Source organism: Pristis pectinata, chromosome 3 (genome assembly GCF_009764475.1).
Source record: "Pristis pectinata isolate sPriPec2 chromosome 3, sPriPec2.1.pri, whole genome shotgun sequence".
Lineage (NCBI taxonomy): Eukaryota > Metazoa > Chordata > Chondrichthyes > Rhinopristiformes > Pristidae > Pristis > Pristis pectinata.
The window spans coordinates 15859219-15881388 of NC_067407.1; the positions used below are offsets into that span (position 1 = coordinate 15859219).

General features: G+C 37.0%; 1 protein-coding gene across 1 annotated transcript in view; it reads right to left on the bottom strand.

Annotated features, from left to right (window-relative positions):
* Positions 1–461: 461 nt before the first annotated feature.
* Positions 462–22170, bottom strand: part of LOC127568561 (rho GTPase-activating protein 29-like) — a 58054-nt gene continuing 36345 nt past the window's right edge. The window contains exons 7-23 of the mRNA XM_052012454.1: positions 21518–21655; positions 20062–20126; positions 19311–19421; positions 18599–18679; positions 18292–18480; positions 17636–17773; positions 16817–17007; positions 15926–16098; positions 14770–14895; positions 12631–12729; positions 11713–11876; positions 9770–9958; positions 8698–8835; positions 8378–8607; positions 6492–6795; positions 2982–3090; positions 462–2742 (exon numbers count right to left, since the gene is read on the bottom strand). Of these exons, the coding sequence (XP_051868414.1) occupies positions 1853–2742; positions 2982–3090; positions 6492–6795; positions 8378–8607; positions 8698–8835; positions 9770–9958; positions 11713–11876; positions 12631–12729; positions 14770–14895; positions 15926–16098; positions 16817–17007; positions 17636–17773; positions 18292–18480; positions 18599–18679; positions 19311–19421; positions 20062–20126; positions 21518–21655 (3335 nt within the window). The 3' untranslated portion in view covers positions 462–1852. The remainder of the gene's footprint in view (positions 2743–2981; positions 3091–6491; positions 6796–8377; positions 8608–8697; positions 8836–9769; positions 9959–11712; positions 11877–12630; positions 12730–14769; positions 14896–15925; positions 16099–16816; positions 17008–17635; positions 17774–18291; positions 18481–18598; positions 18680–19310; positions 19422–20061; positions 20127–21517; positions 21656–22170) is intronic.

Sequence of the window (22170 nt, forward strand, 5' to 3'; positions counted from 1 at the left end):
CTACCCAGTTCAACTTACACATCCAACAACCCCACAGCCCCTCCATCTATCATCCCTCACCTGAATCCACATATTGCTTGCTAGTTCTTGCTCCACCCCTTTCACTCCCTCTAAACTGGCCATCTCCCCTCTACTCTTTCAGTCCAGATGAATGGTCTTAACCCAAAATGTCGACTGTCTGTTTCCCTTCACTAATGCTCCTGACCTGCTAAGTTCCTCTAGCAGTTTGTTTACTGAGCTTGAAAAATAAATTTTCTTCATTAATACAATGTGAGACCAATCTCAGAAAAAACAATTAGTGTACACAAGCATCCAAAAAGGTAGCATCCAAATAAAATCATCTTCCTCCCTCCCCCCACACTCTGAAATTTGACTTTCTAATTGGATATAGCTGATAGAGATTGTGTGAAAGTGATTGAGCATATGGAATTTTCTAACAGAATTTTTTCAAACCAATAATCTAGAAAAACAAAGGAACATTTATTACAATCGAATGCCATACAAAGAGATGGTGGTTCAGAAATTCCAATATAGCAACATAGTAGAATGATAGGACACAACAAAAACAATTTGACTTAGTTCTGCAACATTACCAGCATTTCCATTATCCAAGGAAAAAGTCTCAACTGTAAACACAAGGCACATTTAACAAATGCATCATCCCAAATTTAAGTAATAATGTCCCATCCTTTCTACATTCATTTAAAGATCTTTATAACATTGGAGGTCTCCCACTCAAAGAGCCAACAACAGTGCATCACCAGTAAAAGTTCCTATAAAAATGCCTTAAGTACAAAGCAGAAAAACTCTGGCATTCTTGAAGTAACTATTTAAAACACTGATGAAAAATATTGCCCATTCACACCTCAGTCAAATTTCCCAAGGCTTATGTAATCCACCTAAAAGCATTGCAAGTATAAAATATCATAACTGATCTTATGCAGATGGATGCCCAGTTAGTTTACATAAATTCAACATTTATAAAATACACAAAACCTAAATTTTAATAAATTACATAAGGCAACTTTCCAAAGGTTAAGGCATTTCATGTAATTCATGACATTATATATAGGAATTAATATATTTGCTTTAAGAAACATAGCTTAGTGTCTTGTGTACAAAGTAATGTAAACAAAGCATACATGCAACAAAATGAACATAATATAAATAAACTTATGCACAATTTACAAAGGTAATTCACATTTTAAGACAGAACCCCCAATGAGTACATTGCCTGGTCATGGACCACATTACATACACCAATAAAAAATGACAAGTTATTCATTTTGAAAATCACTTGGCTTCCAAATGCAAACGATTAATATGGATATATTTGAGGGCTTTTGCACATTAAAGAACAAGGGCTCTGGCATTTCTGTGCAGTTTTTAAGACTCATAGAAAGCTTTGATTGCACAATTAAGAATGGCAGTTGAGAATATAAATTTTGCAAAACTTTGGATAACTGCAAAAAAAAATCTAGAAGTACTAACATATTACTATTGCCACAAAATAAATTTATGCTGTGCTGCATATTTAGCAGTTGTCTCTTTTTTTCTGGGAAAAGATACACTTAAGTTGCATGCTACCATAAGATTTTAAATTCAATTCATTTACAACTCAATAGTAACTACAGCTTTTGTTAGGAAGCTTGGGAAGTTTAAGAAATATGAAAATTGCAACATTCTACATTAATAATAGCGACTGAGAAAATTGAAGTTCACTTCAATCACCGTCAAAGTTTTGCATTTAGATTGTGTTATGGCTTCTCACGTGGAAAAATAGAACATTTTTAAATAATATTAAAAAGTAGCTTGGCAGATTAACACTTTTAAGAGTTCACTTAATTCTCATTTAAACAAAATGGGCTTCTCTGTATTCATAGTCTGGTGGAATTCGTTTTGATCGCAGTCTTTGAAATGCCAGTTTACGTTCTCCTTGGGTTTCTTTGGCTGCAGATGCTGAACCTTCCGATTCCTTAGCTCCATTATTCTCATTATCTTCAGAAGTAATTGTTCCATTGCTGTCTTGTACAGAATCCGAGTTATTAGCTAATGCTACAATAGGTTTGAGCAAATAACCTCCTGCATGTTTGACTGCATTAGTGGGAGGTTTGTAGAAAGTGCCAGGTGGAGGCTGCAGGGTTCGTGGAGATCGAAATGCATAAGGAAGTGCAGAATCTAATGAGTTTCCATTAATCTTAGTGGCCTTTACTTGTCTAACAGTTGCTGTGTTTGGTTTATTGGGAAGCAAGCTACTTGTAAAGCTATTGCCAGAACCTTGAGCATAGGGTGGAGAGAGAGAATTGTCAATGGTTTTATTTTCTGGAGCAACATTTGCCACAATCTTGGCTGTCTTTTGAGTTATATCATAACACTTATACTGCTTGTCCCAAGTCCGACGCAGAGACTGGGTATCGTAGTATGAATGTCTGCAGCACGTAGGGGAACGAGATGGAATTTGCATCTCTGGAACTTCTTCAACAATAGTACTCCTTTCATTGTTTGTTTTGCTACACACTTTCAAACTTTTGTCATTCAAAGAAAGCATTTCAGGAACAGGAAGGCTAGCAGGTCTTGGAATAATTGGCTTTGGCCTGGGAGGCCGCATATTAACTTTAACAAGCTGCTGACCAGCTTTTTCACTCGATGACAACTTGTTGGTCTTCTGTATTTCGGAAGCTTGCGTAGTTGGCAATTCCTTCAGCAGTTCAGATTTTTCTGGGTTGAGGGAAATATCTGGACCTGAAATATTGTACAATTCACACATTAGTATTCTCAACAGATTTTAAAATGTTAATCCCAAGAAAAACTTCAGTCATTTCAATGATGAATCATTTATTATTTGAGAAACAAAGCACTGCTCCCCTTGTTACTCTACACTGGCATCCCCAGTGCAGTAATGTGCAAAATTTGCTTTCACTCAATTCTTGAAATCTCCAAAACAAATCATTTCTTTTATAAATATACACCAAGATACAAACCTAATTCATCAATTTTTTTGCTCCATTTTAGATCCTTTCCTTCACTTATGGTCTTATTGGAAGATGCCTTCTGTGAAGATTCCTTTTCATGTCCAGACAACCCGAAGCCCTGCCAACATCAAGAATGTCCGTTATTTTTTTTAAATATACACACACACTTAGGCAGTAATAATACATTAAGTAATAACACTGCATCCCTATTTTACTTCAACTTTTGTTCAAAGGTTTTCTGTAACAGTTGGAATTTAACACAAAGGTATCAGTGCAAGCTATAGTACATTTACAACAGTCAGGGATTTCTGTAAGTATCATGCCAGCTTTAAAAGGTGGAATTATATTCACTTCATGTAACTGCACATATTAATGACATCAATATAGTAGCTAACAGGACATCTTTTTACTTTTTAGGAAAGTCAGCACCACTGGCAAGGCCATCATTTACTGCTTAACCCTAACTAAGAAAGATGTAGCTGGTCCAGTTGAGTTTCTGGTCAATGGTGATCCCCATGATGTTGCCAAGGTCATAACATAGAATGTCAAGGTTAGGTGACCATCTCTTATTGGAAAGACACTGCCAGGCATCTTTGTGGTATGAATGCTACTTGCCATATATTGACACAGACCTGAATATTATTGAAGACTTATTGCATGCAAATATAGACCGCTGAGGAGTTGTGAACAGAATTGAGTGTTGTGAAATCAGTGAAAATATCCAATTATGATGGCAAGAAGCTCATTGATGTAGTTGAAGATAGTTGGGCTAGGACACTCCTTAGAGAAACTCCTGCACTCACGTCTGGGGGCAGGTACGATTAGTCAACAACCACAGCAACCTTCCTTAGTATGTGGTATGACTGCAACCACTGGAGTATTTCCCCATGATGCCACTGACTTCAGTTTAACCAAAGCTCCTTAACGTTACACTTAGTCAAATGCTGCCTTGATTATCAACAGTAGTCACTCTCACTACTGGAGTTCAATTCTTTGGTTCACATCTGAAGCAAGGCTGTGATGAGGTCTAAAGTTGAGCAACCTTGGCAAAACCCAAAATAGGCACTGGTAAACAGGTTACTGAAGAGTAAGTCGTGATTGAAAACATTGTCAGTGACACCTTTATCCTTTTGCTGATGGTAGAGTGTAGGCTGATTGTGCAGTAATTAGCTGGATTGGAATTGTTATGCTTTTCACGAAAACAATGTACTTGGTCAATTTTCCATATTGTCCTGTGGATGCCACGGTTGTAACTGCACTGAAACAGCTTGGCTGGTGGCATAGCTAGTTCTGGAGAGCAAGTCTTCAGGAATTCAGTTGAGTATTCTGGGTTGCAAATGTTTCAGCTTCATCTTTTAACACTTACACTTGGGGATCTACTAACACTGAAGATGGGGATGATCTTGAAGCCACCTCCTCCCATTAGTTGTGAACTGTCCACCACTATTCACAACTATATTTGGCAGGACTGCAGAGCTTTGATCTGATCCAATGGTCGTGGAATTGCTTAGTTCTTTGATTTCTACTGTATATCTTGCAAATCCTGTGTTGCAGCTTCCACCAGGTTGCTACCTAATTTTTAGGTATGCATACAGTGGTAAAATGAAGGATGTTCTGAACCAAGAAGTCAAAGATTTCTGCTGCTGTTGGTGGTGTACAGAGCTTCATGAATACCCAGTTTTGAACTGGCAGATCTGTTCCAGGTTCATCCCATTTGGCATTATTGTAGTGCCATACAACACAGCTTGTACATCTAATTAATGATTTATACAGTTGCATTATAGCCTCCTTACCCTTACATTCTATGCCCTCTTGACAATCTTATCTGCCTTTACAGGATCCTTGGACATGCACACCAAGTCCCTGTTGTTCCACAGTACTTCTTAGGGCTCTATCATTCATTGCGTACATCTTGGTCCTCCCAAAATACATTATATCAGTTTTCAGAATTAAATACCATGTGCCATTGCTCTGCCATCTTACCAACTCATCAATATTGTTCAGTAGCCCAAGACTACCCCCATTACTAATAACATCACACATTTTTGCATCAGGACTTGAACTCATATCTCTGCAATGTGGAGCAGGAGTCTAGCATGTTTCTGTAAGATTCTGTGAGTGCAACTAAAAGTCAGGATATTGCTTCACTAGTCCAGTTTAGAAATCATTTAAGAGTAAATCACATAGCACTGGATCTATCACACACAGGCCAGATTGGTCAAGGATGGCAGAGATTCCTCCAGAATGATTTTAATAAACCAGATTGTCATGAGGGGAAAAAAAAACAAATCTGGTAGTTTAGTGATCTTTACTGAAACTAATTCCAGATTATGAATTGAACCAAAATTCCTTAGCTAGTAGGATTTGAACTATCATCTCTAGATTGTTGAGCTATATAACTTCTTTCTGTTCATATTTTCAAGTGTTGTGCAAGCTGCCATCAAGTCTCTAAGTAAATTAAAAAAGCTATTTCCTTCACACCTAACAAAGAGAATTAAATCTCCTGACTTGATTACAAGCTAAGCCTAAGGTAATTAAGGTTGAACCCACTTTGTTCCATGGTCTCATTTCATCCTACTTCATAGACTTCCCCCCACTATTTATCCATCTCACATAGCCAACATAACTGCCACTTAAGTAAACAACATTAAAGTAATGCCCCTATCATCAAAAATCTCTCCATGTTTCAATATCCAAAGTTTTCGTAAGCTTCCCTGCCTACCTTCTCTTCAACCTCGTCCTCATCCCCTACTCAGCTTCAACTCACCCACAGTGGGAGTGTTAAAAACTCCCCCCTTTACAGAAATTCAAATTGCAATGTATTTTTGTTTTCTCACCTGATGCTATGTGGATTTTATATAAATTAATTCTAGATTCAAGTTTGCAAATACACTTTGTCAAAAACAAAAAGTTTTTGGCACGGTACTGTAGCGGTTAGCGCGACGCTATTACAGCGCCAGCGATCGGGGTTCGATTCCCGTCGCTGTCTGTAAGGAGTTTGTACGTTCTCCCGTGCCCGCGTGGGTTTCCTCCGGATGCTCCGGTTTCCTCCCACATTCCAAAGACGTATGGGTAGGTTAATCTGGGTTTAAAATGGGCGGCGCGGACTCGTTGGGCCAGAAGGGCCTGTTACCACACTGTAAATAAAATTTAGAATATGGTCTTTTTTGTTATAGGGTTAATAATCATGAGCTTGGGGGAGAGAAATACAAACTGGCAAGAGCTTCAAAATAACCAAACTAAGAAACAAGAAAAAAACGTAGATTATGGAAATCTGAAATAAAAATGAAAGGGTCTTCAAATGGAAACGTTAACCCCATTTCTCTTTACCCCATCTACCTGACTTGCTGAGTGTTACCAACAACTTGTGTTTTTATTCCTAAATTGGGATCTTTGTTGAATCCAATGCAAAAGAGACATTTATTCCTGATTTTTGCTGGAAGTGCATTTCTAGAGAAGACAGAGAGAGAAGCAGCAAAATTCCTAAAAGTATTACAAAACAGTTTAACTAACACTTACTTCTTTGTTAGCTTTTGGATGACCTTTGTTTTTTGTGATACCTTCCTCGGGTGACAAAGAAATAGCCTTATCTTTCTCATCAAATGATGTCTTTCCAGTTTGTGAAGATGGAGTCAGTGAAAAAACAAATACATTTTCATAATGGTTAATGAGTAGTTCCACCATTTGAGCCTGATATGGATAATCAACAAGAGAAGATAATGAAGCAGTAGCATCAGTTTGTTTTGGTCGAATTAGAGTGGGTCCAAATATTATCCCAAGGTTGCTAGGTGACATTTTATTTTCTTCTTCTTTTTCTGCTACCCTGTTGAGGAAACATGCAAATGTGTGAATCTGTATCAGCAATGTTTTTAGTTGATAGCACTTTTGGCTTCTAACTCTGGAAGTTGTCTATCCAAGTATCAAGTGACACTATTATGCAGTACTGAGAAAATGTTACACTGTCAGAAGTGCTAATTTCAGATGAAACATTCAGCTTGTTTGCCTTCTTAAAGTGGATTATGGTACCATGTTGAAGAGAAGCGAGTCAGTTATCCTGGTGCACAAGCCAATATTTATCCTTTGGTTAAACGTTAATAAAAATAAGTAGGAGTTTGCTTTATGAAAATTGGCTGTCGTTACTATCAAGATTACAAGTAAAGTGCATCGAAATGCAAAAAGATACAGCTCAACTTGTACTGAAATAATGGAAATGACCAGTCTTGGGTGGCGAATTTCTGCAATTCTGTATCTCAGCAGATTGTGGAGGCTAGATTATTGGGAGGTATTTAAAGAGGAGGTAGATCATTTTATTTTTCAAGGTCAGGGAATTGAGGGCTATGGAGAACTGGCAAAAAAGAGTTGGGGGCTGGAGCAGATCAACCATGATAATACTGAAAGATGGAGCAGGCCTGAGGCACCAGGTAGCCTACTCCTGCTCCCATTTTCTTGTGTTCAACAAATAAGGCATAAAATAAATATGGAAACAAAGCTTTAAAAATAAAAGGTAAATTCAGAAGGTATTTTAAAAAAGCTTCATGAGTTATTGAATTCTGCATGTCAATTATGATTAGGACACAACTGTTTAATTTATAGTTACATCCAGTGGATAACATAATTGTCAAGTTGCCAGAGGTAAGCCATTTAAGTAATATAGTAATGATGTTGAACACAACACAGTCAAGATGTAGAACCTTATCAGGATTTATGACAGCACAGAAGGCAAATTCTTTTCAGATTTTATTTGATGCCCGTAATGCATCTTTGTGAAGGAGAATGCTCCAAAGAAAAATGTTCACAAAACTGCCAGTTGGATGAAACTTCTTTCTCAAAGACATCATAAGATCAAGAACAATGTCAGCTTTTGAAGCTGGTACATTGAAAGCCCATGCTGAAAAATTGCACAAACTTGACTGATAACTGACAAATTGCATCATAAAACTGAAAAGGCACAGAAAAATTAAGGGATTCTACAATCACAAACAATATCACTGTTTAAATGGCCTTTGGAAATCAATGCGAAACCTGGGTTGCATAGCACCGTGACATACTAATGTTGAGTGAGCAAGTAGGGAAATGAATGACAAATTAATTCCACCATTAACCTTCACTTTGAGGGACAAATGTGATTCTGGTTCTCAAGCTGTTCAGCGCCTAAATGGTACGTCTTTCAGCCAGGGACAAATCACATGTATAAAGCTCCTTGCAGCTGATAATAAAACTCATGGGACTGTGGAAGCACGCCATAAACCCAGTATCTTGATGCAATGTTTTAATCAGGTGCAAAAAGAAGCATCTTTTGGCAGGTTGGGTAAATGTGACACATGGAGATTTTGGTAAACAGCAATATTCAAGAGCTTCAATATATTACAACTGTAAAGTGCTCAAAAATGTTTACTTTTACGCACCTGCGAAGGTGGCTTATGAGGTACCGCACAGTGTTGTAATTTGGTTGTGGCAATTGCCCAAGTAGATCTTTGACTTTAGAAAGAATTTGTTTTCTTCCTATATTGGTTGACCACTTGCGTGCTGCCAGACCTTTTTGTTTTTCCTCATCTTCAGTGATAACATTATGGCATTCCTTGGCCAAGCCAATAAATTCATTATAAAGACGAAACAACATCAGTGGCTCTGGAAGCTATTGGACAAAAAAATAATGATGATTTCACTCCAATAAAAACTAGCTATTTTAAAGGACTGATGTGTGCTGTCTTATAGATGGACTTACCTGACGAAGGAACAGTTTTAACACATTGCTAATATCATGGGGATACAAATCTGAGAGTTCCACTAAGTCCTTTCCATTTTCAAAAGCTTGGCACAACTTTTCAACTCTAGATTTTGCTCCATTTACTCGATAAATACCCTTGAACAAAGAATAATCTAAGTGAATAAACATTGCTAATTCACTGTGTGCCAAGAATAAATAGAATATGGGTACTGATAAAAGGTGATAATGCATTATTAGAAAATTGTCAGAGTAGATTTGGAGACCAAGGCTTTAGGCAATTTTAAGTTTATACTTAAATTCTAGGAGCAAATAATGTACTTTTTCCGATTTAACCACAGCTGGATTTTCTCCACATTAACTAACATAGCCACTTGATCTGAACTTCACCCAGCTTTAAACCTACATTACATACTTGAATGCTAGCAGCACAATACTTCATTATATGATGATTCACCACTTTTAACAGGACAAAGTAGTAAATGTGGCCTTACCAGCATTACCCATATCCAAAAGAACCAAACAGAATGCTGCAAATTCCTTTTTAAACAGGAATTCTGGTTTTACTTGTGTTGGTAACGATGACTGCCATGCAGAGCAGGTATTAAATTCTTAATATTCTTAAATTACTATAAATGTTATTTTGAAGACAACATCTTGATTATTGAATGATATATTGCTATCATGTGCTTGTTTCTAAGAAGACATTTCCTTCATAGTAAAATCCTGAGCTAAACAGAGTAGTATATCAATTATTGCAGAATATCTTCCACAAACAGTAATTCTATCAGTGATCAACAATAAGTGCCAAGTGCAATTGTAACTGATAATACAAACAATTCTACCTAAGAGATTACTTGCTCATTATTGTACTTTTGACTTGAGTTGTACAATTTTTACCCCATTTTCTTATCTCAGATAATTGGAATAAAGGCATCGAACAGCCATGCTCTTAAATACATGCACTGACTTAAGAAAGTTGGTTGAATTTAAACAAGAATGAAGATGTCAGAGTACGATGGGCAACCAAACTGAAAAAGTTCGCAATTGCAGAACGCATGGCAAATCTTACCTTTATGCATAAAGCTCGGTTTTCAATCTCCGAAGTGCATTTTTTAATAATAAAGGGAATTCCATCAGAACAATCTTTTGCAGTTTGAATAAAGTCCACTCCAAACAGGTGCAATCGACCATGAAGTTTCTTATGACCGCACTGTATAGCTAGAGTCTCGAGGCACTTTTTGTGGCATGCCAAAGTACACTGCCAAGTGAAATTAATTGCAAGTATTAACTCACTACATTAATTTCAGTTCAAGACAAATTATAAGACTCAAACATATAGGGAGCAAATTTCCATTTCTTTAAACAGATAACAGTGGAATCAGCTAAACTAGTGTAAATGATTAGAGAGCTATAAAGTGTAAATTATGCTTCAAAATTACTTATGCTTGGGTTAAATTGTGCTGGTTGCACCTGGCTGTTCTCATGCAATTAAAGTCTCAGACTGACACAGGTCTTCTGTATATCTGTATGGAGCAGCAGATGTGGTCACAATTGTCATTTGGCTTGATTGCAGGACTCCACATATAATCCAGTAGCAGAGCCAAATCTTGCTGAGATTCTCAGCACTAAGATAGGGAATCCACCTCTCTGATGCGATGGCAAAAAAGACCTATGTTTTCCACAGGGGACAAATCTCCAGCTCACCCTCATTTCCTATTGAAGGCTCTTAGGGCAATCCAGCAGCAGGGATTTTCCTGCAAAAAGTCGAAACTGATGAAACCTCGTGACAACTCTCTGGAACAGAAAGATCAGCTAGTTCGGCCTACACATCCAAGTTAGCCATGTGCAGGCAGGCAGGGAGGAAATGGGGTGGGATTTTGACTTAGAAGTGTTCAGTCATAATCCCATGGATGGTAGCTTCATACCATTGGATCCTCAGCCAAGCACATACATCAAATATCTGAACCTGCAGTTCCTCTCATATTGAGCATTATGCAACAACACATCATCAGTAGCAAATGGGGCCAGCTGGCTAGGTCCAACTTGATTTGGCCACCCATGTTTTCTGCAATTTCTTTTTTTATTAAATTGAATCTTGAGCCTTAGTGAATAACAACCTACATCAATTGTATTTCCTTCTTTGCACGTCAACCTACCCGAGCCAGTTATGATCACCTGCAAGATGACAAATGCTGGTAACATTTTATCATCTGATGCTCTCAATCAAAAAACAGCCAATAGAATTACCCAGTTTGCAGTAAGTGAAGCGGCTGTTTCCCTTTTAACTCATAATTATTTAAAATTATGCTTTGATAGTTGATGAAATTTCAGTATTCAACATCATTATGCTGTGAAACTGCCAGCAATTTCTGGAATCCTCACATTCACAGAAAAATGCACACATCTGGAGATTTCTGTCAGCATTGTCGCTGCTGTGGGCTTTGATGGGTCAAGCCACAGAACAGAGTGAACTGATGTGAACTTTTATACCTTTTGTACACTATTATCATTGTAAAAGTTACATTAAAAAGTAGAGCTTTCTACTTTGGAGATAAGGGACTGCAGATGCTGGAATCTGAAGCAACAAAGAGCTTTCTACTTCTTGCTTAAAAGTGCTTAAACCTGAATGGCTGAACAACTAACTTCACAACATCCTTACTTCTGGACATTCCCTATAAAAGTTGCCTGACAGCATAGGCAAAGAGAAAATTCAGACCAAAATTTTGTGGAGAGGATTGTTTAACGCTACTAGTGTATATCTACCAAAAAAATTCAGAAAGTTATTAAACCAGAGATAAAAATTCTTACTTTGCCCCCACATACTTGCACTTTTAGCTATCATCTTTTTCTATGCACAATTAAATGTTAAAAGAATAGATGAATTAAAGGCAATACACAAAAAATTGCACTGATTTTCACAAATCAGTGCTTCTCTTCATTCATGAGAAAGAGAATCTTTCGCACATAAAATTTTAATATGGAAAAATAACCATCTAGTTACAGATACTTTACCTCCTCACATTCAGCACCATGAAACACCACAAGGCTGTCACATTCTCTACATTTTGATGGAGCTCGTAGTTTTCGCAGTTTGTGGGTTTGCGCTGCCTTTGACATTACAGTATTGCGGAAGGGCCCTGGAGAACTTGCCATCTCCACGACAATCTCATTTAGGCCTACGTTTCAAGAAAGTACAGCACAATTAAGCTTATTCTGAAATATCAATAATCTTATTTTCTGCCACATAGCACGTAGATATCAAACTCAAAGAACTGTGCATGTCAATCTTTGGACAATGTCAGCACCCGAATGATGTTGACCAAGGAATCTTAAAAATTGGATCTCAAATTTCATGAAAGCTGATTTGGCAGGAGCCAGACAGACAGATAAAACAGATTGGACGACTGCTAGGATTGCAGCCGCTCTCAAGAAAATGAAAGCTGGTTGGATGGGAACATTTCAGTGGCGAAAGGCAGTATTAGTGAGCAATTAGATGTCAGCTCTTGCATGGAACCTACAATCTACACAATGCTTTGGATCCTAAATAAACTTTCCTGCACCAAGCTCATCATCCTTATTGCATACTACCTGCCAGAAATGTGTTTTTCTTTCCTGGCTGACATACTTGGAAGCTGCCTAATGTCTGAAAATTGTGCAAGAGAATTCTGAAGTGGCTTCTTGTAAACAAATGTTATAAATCTAAAAATACTTCAGATTTTGAAGAATATGTTAATAAATTATATGTTAACAACACAACCTTATACCTCAACCTCTGCTGGTGCCCACTGGAAACAGTAAAATTAATAGAAAGAAAAATTAATTTACATAGCATATGATGACATAATTTACAATAGTAAACTAGAAAATATTACTTGCAATTAGAACCTCAAACACATCAGAACACAATGCACAGGGGAACTAAATACACACCATTGTCTGACAAAGATGGTGGTTCTCTTTCATCCAAGTCATCTGCTGAAGACATGGTGCCTGTTGAAGGTGTTCGGGGCAGCCTTCTTTTAAAATCACCTAGGTCAAACAAAGTAACATCTATAACTTCTTCATTCATGGCAACAAAACCTACTTAGATTGACACAATGAATCATGATTGGATTTCTAGATTTCTTGGATTGGTCGTTATTTGAATGCAAGTGTGGCTTCTACACACTCTTCCCCTATTTCCATCTCTTCACTTGGAGAATATTGGCTTCCATACCCTAATAGCAGAATTTCTAATTTTTTTGTAGAAAGGCTGCATAACCTAAAATGAAACTAATGTTTTTAAGGGTAGATAAATAACAGCAAGTTTAGAAATCTTTCCCTTAAATGGGCTAAATAACAAGCAGAGACAAAGGTGTCTATGAACTTCATTGATTTCACGAGGGACAAATGGAAAGATAATTTGAATGTGATTGGCTAAAGCAACAACTGTGAACATGGATCATTTCCATGAATATGAACTTTTCAAAATAAAGTAGATTTCTTGATGTTCAGGGAAGAGGAGATCATTAAACTAGCCTAAATTTTATGTGAAAATCAGGCAAATTACCTCTTGGGGAGAGAATTCCAAAGATTCATCACCCTCAGAGAAGAAATTCTTCCTCCTCTGAATTAAATAGGAACTCCTTATTTTGAAACAATAGAGCATGGAACAGCATAGCACAGGAAAAGCCCTTCGGCCCACCATGATGCCAATCTAACTAATACTATCTGCCTGCACAGGGTCCATATCCCTATATCCCTTGTGAGTTCACGTGTCTGTCTAAATACCTCTTAAACGTTGCTACTGTATCTGCGTCTATCACCTCCCTGTCAGCATGTTCCAGGTACCTACAACTCTGTGTAACACAAAATTTGCCTCGCACATCTACTTTAAACTTTCTCCCTCTGACCGTAAAACTATGCCCTATGTATTTGACATTTCCAACCTGGGAAAAAGACTATCCACCCCATCAATGCCCCTTACAATTGTATGTATTTCTATCAGATCCCACCCACCCCCCCCCCCCCCCCCCCCCCCAACCTCTGATGCTCCCAAGAAAACAGTCCAAGTTTGTTCAAACTCTCCTTATAGCTAATACACTCCAATCCTGATGAATCACATCTGCACCCTCTCCAAAGCCTACACATCCTTCCTATAGTGTGGCAACCTGAACTGCATACGATACTCCAAATGTGGCTGAACCAGAGTTTTATACAACTGCAACATGATTTACTGACTTTTCTATTCAGTGCTCTGACTGATGAAGGCAAGTATGGGGTATGCCTTCTTTACCAGTCTACCCACTTGTATTGCCACTTTCAGGGGACTATGGACTTGCACCTCAACTTCCCTCTGTACGTCAATGTTCTTAAGGGTCCTGCTGTTTACTGTATACTTTACTCTTGCATTCGACCTCCCAAAAGGCATCATCTCAGAATCTTGTTTCAATAGGATTATCTCACATTCTTCTAAGCTCCAATACATGTAGGCCCATCTGCTTTTCACTTATTCTATACTGCCCATTCTCCAAAAACTCCAGGAGTGATCATAAGCATAATACTAGACAAAATTATTTTTTTTATAAAATCTTCTCAACCTAAAGGACACTGATACCAAGACCAGTATCCCTACTATGCCCTGGATGGATCAAGTAAATGAGCATAGATGGAAATTAAATCTATGTCTCTTCCACTACTCGGTTTTATTTTAAGCAGTGCACTAACTGAATATCGAGCAAGCACTCCTTCAAATTCCTTTGAGTCTAATATGCACAAAAATGATCCATGTCCACAGGTACAATGTTAATGGTGTTTCCCCCTTTCTACCAACAACCATTGACATGATCACCTTCTCTTTTCAGAAATTTTTTTTGTGGTAGGGTGTAGCAAATAACTTTGTAACATCTAATGTTCATGTTCCTACCATATGAAACAAAATGGTGATTTGAAATAATTTTTAGTGATAGCAAATTGCCTTTACTAGTGAATGAGCACCAGTAAAGCAATCAAAATAATGAGCTTAAAGAATTACATTACCACAAGTATCTCAGAATACAGTAATCATCACTAAAAGTTTTGTTTCCATACCTGGGCTAGCAGAAGGAGAATCCATGGACCGTGACTCACTGCTTCCGCCTCCACTTTCTGAATCACTGCACATACCGTTCCCTTGTGTTCCTAAGGGCCAAGCTCTAAATGGCCCATGACTCTGGACTGTTGCAAAAAAAAAGGAAACCGGAAATACTGGTTAGACTGTAAAAAATGTCAGAAGCATTTACCTATTGACAACAAACCACCTAAACCACAGGATGAAATCATAGAATGATGCAGGACTGAATTAGGATTATGGCACTCAAGGGGGTGGCTCTCTGCACAAACAATCTCATATTTTCTTTCAACACAAATGGCGGCCATTTGGCCCAGTAAGTCTATGCTGGTGCTCAGAGCAACCCCATCAGTCTCATTCTCCCACTTATTTTCCTCTAACATATCGTCTTTCACATGCTAATCAATCAACTCCCTCCATCCTCAAACTCCAGACAATCAGAGGGAGAGCTTGCAAATTCCAGAGTTAGTACCAAAGATAGCTCTAACCTAGGATGCTGGAACAGCACTACTATACCACCTTACTAGTCAATTTTTATTTTGCCAATTAAAACAAAAAATGTCATGTATACAGTAAAAAGCATGAACATAAAAAAAAAGTGATGGGTCTGCACTGGTGCAAGATATAAAATGATGACAAAAATTTCTTAGAAATAGGCATCCTACTACTTTTGTAGTAATGTTTCAAATTATCATCTTTTGGAGAGCAAGGATGAAATTATTTAAATAATTGGTAACGATCCCCAGTAGCAACATATGATTGGCAGTCTCTGAACTTCTGAATATCACAAGTTTTTCTCTTAAATTTAACCATTTTTTGCTTCCTACACCTTGTGACTTCCTTCAGCAACAATAGCCCAGATACACAGATACTCAATATTTAATTTGATAACATGTACTGGTAGAAAGTTAGTATGCAAACTATTTTCTACATAGTTCCAAGTGTTTAATCTGGCAATGAAATATGGAAATCATAGCACATCATTAAAACTGGATAAAAGCAATTATTGTTCAAAACAATCCATTCACCACAGTTTATAGGAAGCTGCAAGATCCAATGTACAATAATTAAATAACAATTTTTTAAGATGTTGAACACAGTGCCTGAGAAAGAAAATATTGTATTCCTTTTAAATACCTTGAAGGTCAATGCTATTCAACGGCTTCTCTTCCAAGTTATTTGACTTGATATGAAGGGGACTTTCCACATCAGGTGACTGAAGTGGAATATCCCCTGAGGTACCAGAGGTCTGTGACAAATTTCCTTGCGATGAATGTGGACTATTTGTTGCTTTTTTAGTAACTGGAAGCCTGCAGGGGGAATATAAAAAAAGGAATTATTTTAAGAAATTATTTCAAATTAACAACACAGTCAAACTCTTAATCCAGCATAATTGGTACTTTGGTGCTGCCAGACTAGATTTTCTGGACTACTGGATGTTATTTAATTAATACTCCAACACATCTTTTTATTAAAAAAAAGGTGAATTAAAGGTGTTACACAGAAACATTTCAGTGAACCCAGCAAGTTTCAAGGGAGCATGGGGAGCCAGGGCTCCAGCAAGTGGTGGGGGAAATGCAACAAATGTTACCCGGTGAGCTTGATGCTGAACCATCGGGATTACTGAATGGTCAAATAATGGGAGTTTTACTACATTAGGTGGGGTGGACAAGAGGAGGGGAAAAAGATTACTGGAAGATAGCCTTATCCCCTTGTGAATGAGAATTTAGTACTGGAGAGATAATCCATGAGCCTTAATCTATATTATGCATCTCAAAATCCTTACAGATTTAGGTAAGCATTGTGTTTCAAGAAAATAATGTTAATAACTGCTATATTGTAAAGTCCAGGCAAAATGCATTAGTGCATTCTTATGGAGTGAGAGTGAATGTTTCTTGTTATAACAAAAATTCATCAATAGTATGTTCATAAATAAAGTATACACACCAAGCTATTGTATCACTGCCTTCATCCTTTTATATAGGCACACAAAGGAAAATACTTCAAGGCCAACAGTCAAATACATACCCTCCACTGGACGAAACTGAAAATGGCAAGAAGTATGGCTCCATTGGAACTTCCTCCTTTGGTAAACTTTTGACAAATTCTGAATACTGTTGTCCTGGCTCATACAACTTGGTATTTTCACAAAGAGATTGATAATTAACAGGAAGGGAGACCACTTGTGCATGCTGCATCTGAAACAAGTTGACCGTCACCTGAAAAAGTCGCATTTTAAATCGATGGAGTACATGCAGAGAAAGTCAATGGTTGCTAAGTTAAATTCCACTTTTTTTTAAAAAAATGTAAAGTATAGAGATATTCTCAGTACTTACTAATTCTGGGGAAAAGAATGTTAAACATAGGAGGAAAGATATTGTCATGCTGCAAATAATTATAATATTTAATTCAATGCCTGAAAGTGTGGAAACAGATTCAATCACGTTTTTCAAATACGTAGCATTTGAAGGAAAACAATTTTCAGAACTACAGGATAATACACAAGGAAACTAAATGAATTTTTCCTATAGAAAGCTGGCAAAGGCCCAATAAGTCAAATGAACGACTTCTCTGCTGTAACAACTCCATGACTATGTTTCAAATTTTCCTTTGGTAGCTAGTGTTAAATGTGGGAAAGAAAATTAGTCCCTGGTCTCACTTTAACACATTTAGTCCCACTAAGGTCAAAAGAACAGATGTGCAGAGAAAACAGTCAATATTCTTGGGAAACACCACAATCAAAGACAAACTCTTCCATACCACCATGCCCAACCCAGTCCTTTAAGTTGAAAGGAATTTCATAGAAGTTTTAACTATGCAAGCATGATTTGCAGAAAAAAGTCTTACTGATTTTAAGGTGAGATCACATTGGTAGACAAGTTCACGTAGTTGTGTCAGTATTTCACTCTTGATGCTTTCCATATTGCTTCTTTTTTCATTGGCATCTGATATAGAGGCTTTAAAATTCTCTCCAGCTTCTTCTGCCTACAAAAGAAATTTCAAAATTTTAATTAGCCTATGTGAATTCTAATTTCAGTAATTCTCCCAAATGTAAAATAAGCAAACAAATCAAAAATCACTCCATAGGCAACTTAAATACTGTGGTACTACAACACTTTAAAATAAGGAAATTTGGAAGACAGCCATACAGTATTAATTAACTGAGTTTAAAAAATAATTGATACAATTCATTATTGCCAATCAAACAGCAACTTTCACTTCCAAGAAAATGTTTCATGTATGCAATTACAACAAGCAATGATTGCAATTGAAGTACCAGAAATCAATCATCAAGATTGCGACTACAGAATAGAGAGAAAATCAATTTATTTTTATTAACAGCGTTTAGCATAATTTCATGCACCAGATGAGTCAAATTTTGAAGTGTTCAAATTAGTTCATGACTTTGAGTTAAAAATTGTAGCACTCAACACTGATAGCAAAAAGATGACACTTCAATGGAAGACTACATCTTAAAGATTTCAAAATGACTTAAAAATTACTTTTTGTAAAGCATCTTCTTCCAGTTTTCGTTTTTTCTCAAGATGCTTGCTGTGATTTCCAGTTAGTCCACTACTTGAAGTTACATGTTCTTCCTCAGCTCGAATTGTAGAAGATTTTGCTTTTTCATATTCTTCCTGGCGCTGAATGTACAACAGATTTGCCTTCCTGTAGGTTGCTTCTGCCTCATGCTGTCAAATATATAAAAGATTGTTACAACATTGATAGATTGGGCTTTATATCAAAAGCATGAATGATGAGCAAGTCCAAATTTTTTTTTATTTTTAAAAAGAGCATGAAAAACGGTACCATTTTTCTTTGCTCTCTTTGCCACTGTTCTTTAATTTCTTTACGCTGCTTATCCAGCTCGTTTCTTCGTAGCAGAAGTGGCTGTAAAATATTTAAATCAAAATGTCATTTTATACCATTACCTCACTTGCTACTAAAATTAACTTGTATTTATGGATTCAAATCAAATTAAACAAGTAAAACAGCAATTTCAAATACTGCATCTGAAATAATCCCATGTTCAAGTTTGCACAGGAAGATAATCTTGCATATCTAATTCTATATAATGTGCGTAATCTAAATTGCGCAGAAATGATGAATAAAGGGAACATAAAGAGTAGTCAGTTCTTGTTTATGTATATCTAGCAGAACTCTCCTGTCCACCCAAGGAGTAAGATCATGAATACTAAAAAGCAGAGGAAGAAAAATCTGAGACAAATGAGAATCACATTCTCAGAAGCACAAAATACAGGCAATATTTTGATAAACCAAGGAGGAACCAAAAGAATTCTATTTGTGGGAAATAAATGCAAACAAAAAGTCACAATTCAATTACTGTCATCTATAAACTGGAATTTGTGCTTCAATGAGGGAACTGTTGTCGTGAAATACAAGTGAATATTATAGGTTAGTTTTTGAATTTGTGAAAGTGATGCAATAACATCTCTCTACAATGATTCGTGCAAAAAAAGGATTTTTGTCAGGAAAAGAAAAAAAATTGTAAAGAACTCACCTGAATAAATTTATTTGACTGGAGGCCTGCTCCAGTTTGAAGGACGGCCTGACAGTACTCCATATCACATTCAAAAGCAGACATATACACTGAATGAAATGGCATGTGTACCTGTTGGAAAATACTAAAATAAGAACATAGCTCTTCTACTTATTGAATTAATTTTCTTTTCTAAGGGTTGCTTTACCATTCATAGAATGTAATAGTGGTAAATTTGAATGTATTAACTGTTCATATCCTTTGACACCTTACAAGTTCCCATTTGCCTGCCTACTCTTAAAATTTCTCATGTGTTGATACATTTGCTCAACAAATCTGATTCTTGTATTTTTTTAAAAAAACCTACCTTGTCCTGAATTTAAGCCCTACCCCAATCGTCTGCACGTGGCAGGAACAGCAAGAAAAAAAGCTTTGACTTCCCAAACATTCTATTTTGTAGTAATATTTGCAATAATACATTCCCTTAATAGAAGCCATTGTGGCGACTCACCGTCTAGTCGGGCCGCGCGGCGTCGGAGCGACGAGGCCCAAGATGGCGGCGGGCCTCGTCTTTCCGAGCGACGGGGAGAACCCGCGCGCGGGAAAGTCCTGATGACGTAGGACTTACGTCATTGCCGGTTTTTTTGGGCGGGAGTTTTTCTCCCTTAAAGGGCCCGCACAAGGCGGGAAAATAAACCAGTTCTGTTTGGCAATCCTCCGAGTAGAGTCTTGTTTTATTCCGCGGTAGCCACCGCTACACCATCATATTTACCTGTTGGCCAATAAATGTCTTAGCTGACTCTGCCAATTTTGAAAAACTTCTTGCATATTCCATATCTGCATAAGTTTAAAAAAAATTGTTAGAAATATACACTCTATAAAGGATGGTAAAAGGATAATCAAATGAGAGTGTCGGGTGGGGTCGCAGAGTTAGGGACCAAAATGGAGATTTCATAAAGTCAGGGGGTATAACTGGGGCATTAAATGAGTTCTTTTCACCCATCTCCAGTGTGGAAGAAGATGGCATAGAAAAAGTGACAAGGCTGGCAGCATTAATAGAAATCTACCTTATTTGGATGGGATGCAAACTAAGTTGCAGAGGGAAACAAGTGAAATAATTGAAAACTTGACCAGAATCATTCAGTCCATTATCAGATATGGAAGCAATACCAGAGGATTAATGACTTGCAAATGTTATACCATGTTCAAAAAAAAGGTATTATAAACCTGATAATTACAGGCCTGTCAACCTAACATTTATGGTGGGGGCAACTTTCAGACAGAGCAATCCAGGACAAAATTAACCAGCACTTGGAAAAATAATGCACTATTGGAAAAGCGTGCAAGGTATTGGTATATCATTGTCATTTGTACTGAAGTACAGTGAAAAACTTGTCTTGCATACCGATCGTACAGGTCAATTCATTACACAGTGCAGTTACATTGAGTAAGTACAGAGTGCATTTAAAAATCAAATTGTGATTGCCTATGAGTTGAGCTCTTTGGTAAAGAAACAGAGTTTACGATGCCATGTGTATGGACTTAAAAGAAGCCTGAAATTTTAAATCCATATTATGCAACTTTAAACCCATGAAATTAAAGGGATTGTGGTTGCATAAATAGAAAATTGGTGAAGGGAAAGAAAGAAGGGCATCAGTGAACAGCAGTTTTACATATTGGAGGAATGTGCACTGCAAGGTCCCAAAAGGGGTGAATGTCAGCTTTCTGGGATATCTCTTAATAAGATGAACTTATGTATAGTTGCAAAGTTACTGGATGACCTGAAATTCAAATCTAGTCAACAATTAAAATAGTATCAAATTTCACACAATTTGGGATGGGCAATAAATATAGCCCGAGCCTGCGATGCCAACATCCCATGAACAAATGAGACAAATGGATAGCTCCTTCAGAGAAGTGGCACTGACACAATGGGAGCAATGTCTTCCCTTGAACTGTTTTGACTCTAGAACTAGGAAAAAAAGTGATTAACCAAATGAATATGTCTGCAGAAGTTCAAATAATATTTTAAATTCAATGGAGAATTTAATACAACTAGCCACTAACAGGATACAAAACAAAAATTCATAAACAAGCAGGCACAAGTTAGACAAAATGTTATTTACATATGCAAATCAAAAATGTAACATAGATACTGCAGCACCTTTCAGCCAACTGATTAAAACGACTTTGGCTAAAAAGGTAAAACGGTTGCCTGAAGAACTCACCCAGATTGAGCCGCTTTTCCAACCAGGCCAGAATATCTTTGGTATATTTTGACCAATTTTTTGCATACATTAAAGCTGACTCTATCCCACTGTCATTTTTAAGTAGCATGTTATCAACTTCCTCTGCTCGGAGAGCCCCTGAAAACAGGAAATGAAACACAAGAATAAAAATGAAACATAAATCAAGTCCAAACAACAAACTGAAACCTATAAAGTTGTAACCTTGTAATATGGGTTAATGCAGGTTGATGTCAAATAACATGGTGGTCCTGTAGTGATGGAGACTATGGACCCAGAACAATTAAAAAAAACTTGTAGGTGAGTTGATGCTTTCCAAATCACTGACAAGTCTAATAGTTTCTTTACAGCTATTGGCTGCTCAACTTGAAAATACGAGATAAAGTTGTTAGGTGATTGTATACAAATTCTGCATTTCATTAAGATGGCAACACATTATTCATGCATTATAACAGCATTCTCTTAGAATTAGGTGTACAGTTTTTTTTAAATCTGTCATCAATTGTGAAATATTTGATCTTTTCCATTCCATTATTCTCCAGCAAAAATGTCTGATTTTTAATAGGCTCGAAATAATGTGTTTGTGATTTGGTGATCAAACTCACTTATTAATTTAACCAAGCAAATCCAGCCAA